We start from the raw sequence: 10249 nt of genomic DNA on the forward strand, positions 1-10249 counted from the left end.
AAAGAGTTTTGCAACCTCTTAGCCATGAATATGGGGCCCTTCACACCCATAATTAAAAACTTACATGGACATAATTTCCAAAGCTCTTGGTGTACTGTCACTCAGATTGGAAAGTTGCCTCCAGTGACAGTGAAAAGTTTCCCGAATGCAAAATAGAAACTAATAAACCCAAAGAAAAACTAATAGCGAAGTAGTAAAATAGAGTAATGTAATGTGTTGATGGTTCTCTTGATGGTTGAGTATGAGGGCCCTCTCGGCAGTTGGATATGCAATGGACCTCTCGACGGTTTGAATATGCAATGGCCTTCTTGGCGGTTTGAATATGATGGCCCTCTTGGCAATTTGAATATAATGGCCCTCTCGGCGGTTTGAATATGAAATGGCCCTCTCGGTGATTCTGAATATAAATGCCCCTCTTGGCATTTTGAAATGCAATGGCCCTCTTGGCATTTTAAATATGATGGCCTTTTTGGCAGTTTTGAATATGATGGCCTTCTCAGCGGTTTGATTATGAAATGGCCTTCTTCGCGATTTTGAATATAAATGCCCCTCTTGGCATTTTGATATGCAATGCCCCTTTTGACAATTTTAAATATGAATGGCCCTTTTGGAATTTTGAATATGAATAGCCCTCTTGGCGGTTTGAATATGATGGCTCTCTTGGAAATTTGAATATGAATGGCCCTCTTAGCGGTCTAAATATGATGGACCTCTTGGCAATTTGAATATGATGGCCCTCTTGGCAATTTGAATATGATGGCCCTCTTGGTAATTTGAATATGATGGCCCTCTTGGCAATTTGAATATGATTTTGACTATGAACGTTGTCTTTCATCAATATTTGATATGATGATAGGTACTTTTTGATCATAACATCATTTTCATCCGTATCTCGCAACCTTAAGAGGTAAATACTATTCTTAAATCTGTCAAATACCTCTTTGATCAAATGAAGATGTTACACTCATTAATTGATATTAGCTGGATATGTTCTCCTGAACTAGTTGGTTGATAAATATAGCTCTTTTGATGATCTTATTATACCCTGCATCCACAAAAACATGTTAGTTTTGGAACACTGATCTGTGTTGAAGTCGCCTTGCTCCTGGTCTCGTTATCTCTGGAACTTTTTCTGGTAGATCCAATGAATCGCAATAGACAAAAGACATGATCATATTTAAATTAAAACATTTGCTAGGTATGATGTTTTTAAAAAAATAGTTTTAAAGAAAATCTCTGCCAATTAACTGTCACGACATGCACGACACGAACAAAACCCTTTGTCTCAAATTTTGACATGATAGATAGCTTGCTGGCAACTTAAAACCCTTTAAGAACACATCAATTTGAGGCAGTTGAAGTTGACTTCGAAGGTCCGAGTATCCTTGATGGAATTTTTGAGGTCCTTCTAAAAATTTTTGTCCCATGGGAGTCTTGAATTTGAGATCTCCTCAAAATTATTCCCAGTTGCACATTTCAATATGATCCTTGACTCTTGTTTGTAGGAAATGAATCTTCTTGTAGAATTTTTGAGGTCCTCTCAAAAATTCTATCCCAGTTTCCATTATGAGGGGAAATGGAAATATTATTGGAAATATGACGGAACCCTTGTGGCGCCTATGTATCCCGTTGAGGCAGGAATCAGGTCAAACATAGTTCCCATCTCGAGAATTGACAAAAATAGAAAATTTGATAAGGATACAACCGAGGCCGACATAGGCCGCCTACGTATATCATTCTCGAGAATTCAAGTCGAACTTAGTTCAAGTACAAAGGGAATGTTTCAAAACATAAAGGCAATAATGATTACAAACAAACTGCAATTACAAGGAAATAAAGGAAAGAAATAGCATCCTTCAAATGTAGTATCTCTTGACGGCATCTGAATTGATAGCTTTGCGCCACACCTGACCGTCCATCTCTGCTAGAACCAAAGCTCCTCTTGATAATACTTTGTGGAAAACATACGGTCCTTGCCAATTAGGTGCAAACTTCCCTTTGTATTCGTCATGATGAGGGAAAATGCGTTCAACACCAATTGGCCTACCTTAAATGTTCGAACTCTTACTTTCTTGTTGAAAGTGCGAATCATTCTTTGTTGATATAACTGGCCATCACAAACAACACTCATTTTTTTCTCATCAATTAACTTTAACTGCTCACATCGATCACGAACCCATTCGGCATCGCTCAATCCAGCTTCCTGAATAATCCTTAAAGATGGTATCTCAACTTCAGCTGGTATCACTGCTTCTGTTCCGTATACCAATAGGTAAAGAGTTGCTCCAGTTGAGGTTCGGATTGTGGTGCGATAACCTAGCAAAGCATAAGGCAAATTTTCATGCCAACATTTGTAGTTGTCGATCATCTTTCTCAGTATCCTCTTTATGTTCTTATTAGAAACTTCCATAGCTCCATTCATTTGAGGACGATATGCAGTTGAGTTGCAGTGGGTAATTTTGAATTGTTCACATATCTCTTTCATCAAGTGACTATTCAGATTTGCTCCATTGTCTGGGATGATAGACTCAGGAACTCCAAAACTATATATCAAATTGTTGCGAACTAAATCGGCCACAACTTTCTTTGTCACAGCTTTGTAGGAAGCAACTTCGACCCACCTTGTAAAGTAATCAATGGCAACCAAAATGAACCTATGACCATTGGAGGCGGTAGGCTCAATCGGTCCAATAACATCCATGCCCCAAGCTGTAAATGCCCAAGGGGAACTTATCGCATTGAGCTCGTGGGGAGATACTTTGATCATATCTCCATGTACCTGGCATTTATGACACTTTTGGACAAATCGACCACAATTAATTTCCATAGTCATCCAAAAGTATCTCGCCCTTAAGATTTTCTTTGCTATTGTAAACCCATTCATGTGCATCCCACACACTCTAGCATGCACTTCTTCAAGCAATCTCGTAGCTTCTGCAACATCCACACATCTTAGTAACCCTAGATTAGGAGTCCTATAAAAGACCTCTCCATTCAAAAAGAAGTTGTTTGCCATTTTTCGGATTTTTTTTCTTCTGAATACTTGTTTCTTTTTTTGGATATTCGCCAGCTTCTAAGTAATTTTTCACATCGATATACCATGGATTCCCATCCCATTCTGCTTCCACATGTGAACAATGTGCTGGTTGTTCTTTTAAAACTATCTCAAGGGATCGATATAACTCTTTTCTGGGTGTTGTATCATGGATGATATGGTTGCAAGGGCATCAACAAGCTCGTTCTGTATTCTCGGCGTGTGTCTGAACTCGGTCTTCCTAAATCTTTTGCATAATCTTCGTATCAATTGTATGTAAGTTGAGATTTTAGGATTTTTCACAACCCATTCTCCTTGAACTTGATGAATCAACAAGTCCGAATCACCAATTATTAGTAATTCTTGAACATTCATGTCAAGAGCCATTCTAATGCCAAGAATACATGCTTCGTACTCAGCCATGTTATTAGTGCATCGGAATCTAAGCTTAGCTGTTGCTGGATAATGTTTCCCCGATTCAAATATCAACACTGCTCCAATTTCTGATCCTATAGAGTTCACTGCTCCATGAAAGAACATTCTCCACCTAGGATATGATTCTGATATGTCTTCCCTTACAAACAATACTTCTTCATCAGGGAAATATGTTATAAGTGGTTCATATCCTTCATCTACTGGGTTTTCAGATCTGCCAAGGCCTGCCCCTTGATTGCTTTCTGAGTCATGTACACAATGTCGAACTCACTCAACAACATTTGCCACTTTTCTAACTTTCCAGTGGGCATTGCTTTCTGAAATAAGTACTTGAGCAGGTCCATCTTCGAAATGAGATGTGTTGTATAAGCCGACAAATAATGTCTCAATTTCTGAGCAACCCAAGTCAAGGCATAACAAGTTCTCTCTAAGAGGGTGTAACGAGCCTTATAGGATGTGAACTTTTTACTCAAATAGTATATAACTCTCTCCTTTCTTCCGGTCTCATCATGTTGTCCCAACACACACCCGAACGCATTATCAGAGATGGATAAATACAATAGCAAAGGACTGCCTGCACGTGGTGGCACCAATACTGGTGGATTCGGAAGGTAACTCTTGATGGTGTCAAAAGCCTTCTGACCTTTTTCGGTCCATTTGGTTGGTGTATCTTTTCGTAGTAACTTGAATATAGGCTCACATATCACCATTGATTGAGCTATGAATTGACTGATGTAATTCAGTCTCCCAAGAAAACTCATTACTTCCTTCTTAGTCTTTGGAGGAGGTAAATCTTAAGTTGTCTTGATCTTGGAAGGATCAAGCTCGATACCTCTTCTGCTAACTATGAATCCGAGTAACTTCCCTGCAGGTACTCCAAATGCACATTTGGCTGGGTTCAACTTCAAATCATACCTACGTAACCTGTTAAAGAACTTTTCCAAGTGTGTCAGGTGATTCGAACTCTCGTGGGATTTTATGATGACATCGCCCACATATACCTCAATTTCTTTGTGGATCATATCATGGAAAATGGTGGTCATAACTCTTATGTAAGTGGCTCCAGCATTCTTGAGGCTGAACGACATCACTCGATAATGGTAGACATAAATGCTGTTTTTTCTGCATCTTCTTCATCCATTAGAATCTGGTGGTATCCCGCAAAGCAATCCACAAAAGATTACGGCTCATGCTTAGCACAATTATCGATGAGTATGTGGATATTCGGCAAGGGGAAATTATCTTTTGGACTCGCTTTGTTGAGATCCCGATAATCCACACATATCCTAATTTTTCCATCTTTTTTCGCCACTGGAACAATGTTAGCCAGCCAAGTGGGATACTTGGTCACTTCAACGACTTTTGATTTTATCTTCTTCATGACCTCCTCTTTTATCCTTAAACTAAGATCGAGCTTGAACTTTCTGGTTTTCTGCTTTACTGGATAGTACTCTGAATTGATAGGCAGCTTATGGGAAACAATATCAGTGCTTAACCCTGGCATATCATCATAAGACCAGGCAAACACATCGATGTATTGTCTGAGCAGCTTGACCAATTCTTCTTTTTTTGTTGCTGCCAAATGGACACTAACTCGGGTTTCTCTGACCGACTAGTCATCTCCCAGGTTTACTGTCTCTGTTTCATCCAGGTTGGGCTTTTTATCGTCTTAAAGTTGCCTCAAGTCCTCGGTAAGGTGTTCAGGCATCATAGTTTCCTCATCATATTTTTCACATTCATCTTCATCGACCTTACTTGGTTCGCCGTGTTCGTGTCATGTCATGACATTGGTAGGTTTAGATTTATTTTTACTGAAAAGAATAACAAATCAACCATGTTAGATATAAAGAGTTTAAATGTATTTATTGGAGAATAATTCGCAATGACAAGATAATCAATTTATAATAAACGAGGCTTTCATTGGAATTTTAAAAAGGCATACAAACTTTGGTCATGACTCATGAGTCATTTCCTTTTTAAACATTACGATGAAAAAAAAGTGACATAAATGGTGGTTTCGGGCCTCGTCCGAACAACATCGATTTTCAAAAAAAATAAAACTTCAAATCTTGTCTTTGTCTACCAAGCCATTCGATGTATCATAAGTGGAGTGCCCATCCAATTCTGTAGCATCTCTGTAGGTTCGGCATCTCGGATGGTGGGTGTTGTGGTGCATTCTGCCGAGATCACAGCACAATCTTCTTCATCAAACAATCTTCCCATCCCTTCCACTAGACCATCAATCTCAGGCTCTACAGCTTTAGCAACAAATGACTGGTACAATACTGGAATAGGCTTCGGTATATCACAGTCATGCTTCCTCATTGTTTCTGCTTTGAACAATTCTTTCTCTGTTAGGGTATAACCGACTCCGATGCGGAAAATTTGAAGTGGGATAGAAAGAGGTTCAGATATGCCATCCAAATTCGTGCCTAACCTATGCCCAGGCTCGAAACCACTTCTCAGCATAGTCGTGGCTAGCATTTTATACACTGGTGGCATTGGTACTTGCGGTGTCGTATCTTTAAAAGCAACATTCATTATCTCCACCATGTGAAAGTCAGTACCCTGAGAAGACTCTTCAATAACTGGAGTTGAGAAACCAGGGTAACTACGATCACTCCTTTCACCATGGATGACGATTTCATGATCCTCTCAGATGAACTTCAAAAGTTGATGCAATGTGGATGGGACTGCTCCAACAGCATGGATCCATGGTCTTCCTAGCAATAAGTTGTAGCGTGTAGATATACCCATCACCTGGAACACAGTTATAAATTCTGTAGGCCCCATTTGGATACACAAGTATACTTTCCCCATGGTCTCTCTTTGCGAACCATCAAACTCCCTTACATTCATGCGACTTTGAAAATTTTTCCCTACATCATAATTTAGCTGAGTAAGGGTTGATAATGGGCAGATATTGAGTCCTGAGACATTATCAATCAATACTCGCGCTACAAACCTGTCCCTGCATTTGACGGTGATATACAAGGCATGGTTGTGCATCACTCCTTCGATTGGTAACTCCTCTTCTTGAAAAGAGATCTGGTGACTCCTAATGACATGACTAACCATAGTGGCCAGATTCTCACCACTTGTTCTCGTCGGTACATACGCTTCATCAAGTACCTTCAACAGTGGTTTTCGATGGTACTCATAACTCATTAATAAAGCCCAAACATAAATTTGAGCTGGAGTCTTCTCCAAATGCTTGACAATGGAGTACTCCTTAGGCTGCATTCTTTGCCAAAATTCTTCGGCCTCACCTTCTGTGATTGGCCTTTTTTGGTTCTCCTTTCTTCGTGTTTCCTGAGCTAACTCTTCCGGAACATAACATCTTCCAGAACGTGTCATCCCTTGAGCAGTAGCCGCCTGGACAACAAACTTTTCTTTGGGCTTCTCGTTGCTTCTTTCCTTTGCCAAAGCAAATGCCTGATGAGGTGCAGTTATTACAACAAACTCTGGACGGGCCTTTATGGTTAATGAGGCCAATGTTGGTATAAGTGAGTAGACATTTGCTTCACCGATAGTTCCATTAGCAAACCAATATTCGTCTCTTTCAATCATGTTGATAGTAGCTCCTCCATGATTCGGTAATGGGTTAAGGTTCACATTGGGGGCAGGGGCTTGGAGAGTGATGAATCTGTTATCGATCAAGTCTTGATTCTTATGTTTCAGATTGATACGTTCTTCTGTATCATGTCCTGCCCCTCCAAAATGGTACGCACAACGTTGATCCGCTCCGAAGAACTTTGTTGTGGGATTAATTGTTCTTGAGTCTACTGGTTGGATCAATACTGCCGCTCGTAGACGCTCAAAGAGTTGGGTACGTGTTTCTGCCAAAGGAGTGAAAACCCTGGGAGGCTTTTTTTCGAGGTTAGGGCGGGGTAGATTGTTTGCATTGGCTTGGTGATTTGGTAGTATATTTTGGTAGGTTGGTGGTTGATTTTGGTAGATAGGCGGTGGTGCTTGGTAGTTCTGTTGTGCATAGTAGATTGGGATTGGAGCTTGTGGAGATGGTGGGTACATATTTGATGTGGGGAATCGGTTGGAGTTTCCAATGGCAGAACCAGACCCAAAATACCTTTGCGGCCTTGGCCTTGGGCTAAAAGATACAGCAGACACGTCATCTTTCTTTTTCCTAGCGAATCCTGTGGCCATGGATGGTGAGGATTTGTTGGCGACCTGCAAAGCAGTGAAACTTGTAACCTTTCCAGACTTAAGGCCATCCTCTATGGCTTCTCCCGTTTTGATCAGCTCCGAAAACTTCTGTCCCATCATGGGCAACATCCTTTCATAATACTAGGGCTCTTGAGCTCGAATAAAAACATAGGTTATTTTCCTTTCAGTTATCACAGGTTGTACCTTTACAACTTCTTTCCTCCAACGGCACACATATTCACGATAGTCCTCCGTGGTCTTTTGCTTGATTTTTTCCAAATAGTATTTGTCAGGGACAACTTCGACATTAAACTGGAATCTTTCCAAAATATCTTTGGCATAAGCCCCCATGTAGACCACTGACGGAGTTCTTGTGATGTGAACCATTCTAACGCCTCCCCACTGAGGCTTCGACTAAACAACCTCATAATTAGTGCATCATTTTTCCTGATACCTACGAGTTTGTCATAATAAGCTCGTAGGTGAGCCATGGGATTGCCAATACCATTGAAGGTTTCAAATTTTGGAATTTTACAACCTTCGGGTATTTCCAAGTTAGGGTGCATGCAAAAGTCCTCATACTCAGGTCCTGTTATTTTCCTCGAAGATTGGACACTTTTTACTGCTTCGGAGATGGCATCCTTCATAACATTCATTTCTTGTTCACGTTTTTCTTCTCTCAACCTCCACTCATTCTCCATTTCTTCATAGTGATCCAACTTCGGTTGAACGGGAAAGCTAGGAGATGGTTCAGGGATTGTATAAGCTGGTGGAGTTTGGAATGTTATGGAAGGGTATGCAGGTTGGCTAGGCAAAACACATGGATTACTGGAGACTGGGGGTGGGATTTGATAGGTTGGCATGAAGTTTTGGGAGTGATTAGTGTTAGGTGTTTGGTTCTGATTTTGTGGTGGTGGTGGTGTTTGGTAAGAAATGCTGACATAAGGAGCGTTGGATACAGTTAAGTTGATAGTATGAGGGTTAGGGGTGGAAGTGATAGGTTATGTGGTATACGTAGGAAAATAGTTGGGTAATGAAGAACTTAGTGATGGAAAATGAGAAGGAGGTCTTCTAGTTTCGTGGGGAGGTTCATTCGATGCAATGGCCAGTTTGGCCAGATCTTTGGTATGTTGAAGCTCTTCTTGCATGTCTGCAATTCGTTGCATTAACTGAGAGATCAACTCACTCTGATCAGTGAGTTCAACATTTCTGATGGTCACATCCACTATTCCTGTTTCTTCAGAAGTACCCGTCATTTTGCTTTTGCCTTTATCCAAAAAATGATCAGGGAAGGATGGTGTAATTGCTTTGGATCTTGTAAAGTAGGGATGGTCGGCCAGTTTGATTTCAACATAGATCAGTCTTTACCTGTAGAGAAGAACAACTCAAAAGACATAGGTGTTAGTTTTTGTTTTTAACGAGATATGCAAATAATATGACATAAAAATAAACACACAAGTGTCATTTTGCTTCAAAAAGATTAATCCACGAAAATATTACGGGTGAATGGGAGGACTCAAATGGAAAGAAATCTTTTTGTAATTGAATTGAAAGGTCGACTAGCATAGAATCTTGCTAATTTCTTCCACTCATATGCTTTTGTATGTGGAACTCTTCAGAATCATTCACTAAAAAAGGAGAATAAAAATTGAAAAGATAGGGACCGAACCTTAAGTAGGCTGCCTACGTATCCCCCAAGGGAATTCAGGCACGACGTAGTTCGAATTACATAAGATAACTTAAACGTACCCTTCCCAAAATTGATAGAGAGACTAGACTCTAAAAGAGATTCCTATATACCCCTTATGGGCTCAAGTCTCGCGTAGTTCTTGACTACAATAAAAATTTTAAAAACAAAATAACAAACTTGAGAAATGCGCTACATGAACCTAAATCTACCCAAAGCTTCTTTCCTTCCGCTTCAATTGTAGGGTGACGATCCAGTGCTCTCGTCATCTGAACCTTCTTTTGTTTTACCATTTCCCCTCATGGAGGAAGCGTTCCCAAAATTTAGTTTCTTAATGTCCCCTTCAATTTCAAGGATCTTTGCAGACGCTTTAGTGATATTAATTATCTCTTGATCAATTTTTGCAATCTTTCTTTTCACCGAGGCTATTTCCATGTCAACCTCAATAATGATCTCTCGTAGCATCCATTCAGTTTGGTCCAATATTGCAAGTCTCCTTTTGACTGCAGCTATCCTCTCTTTAGTCTCGATAAATTTTTTGAACATTGATTCTTCAGTTATTTCATTACTAACCAAAGTAATGGGTGGGATTGGTGCGTTGACACTTTTTCCAGACATTCTAGCAAATCAACTTTCTTATGATGGACGAATAAAAACTTAGGAGATTTTTAGAGTAGACGGTTTATATATTTCTGAGAAACTTGAACAACACTTCAGAAGTAATTTGGACGGACTTTGTTGTTGTGAATTTTAATATATGCTTAAGGTGCTCTAAAAAAAGAGTGGATTAATTCTGCTTTAGACAAAATGACACATCACAACACAAAACAAAAATATCAAGCAACACACAAACAGTTTATATCGCGCCCTAGATTTGTGACATTTTTATGCCAAAGGTAGGCCTAAACATCAAACATAACGTGAATATG

General features: G+C 39.8%; 1 protein-coding gene across 1 annotated transcript; it reads right to left on the minus strand.

The window, feature by feature from the left end:
• Nucleotides 1–6124: 6124 nt before the first annotated feature.
• On the minus strand, nt 6125–7750 carry LOC125825188 (uncharacterized). Its single transcript, XM_049504520.1, has one exon. The coding sequence runs from the start codon at nt 7748–7750 to the stop codon at nt 6125–6127; it is 1626 nt and encodes a 541-aa protein (XP_049360477.1).
• Nucleotides 7751–10249: the final 2499 nt, after the last annotated feature.

Source organism: Solanum verrucosum, unplaced genomic scaffold (assembly GCF_900185275.1).
Source record: "Solanum verrucosum unplaced genomic scaffold, falcon-dt-bn FXZP01000113.1, whole genome shotgun sequence".
Lineage (NCBI taxonomy): Eukaryota > Viridiplantae > Streptophyta > Magnoliopsida > Solanales > Solanaceae > Solanum > Solanum verrucosum.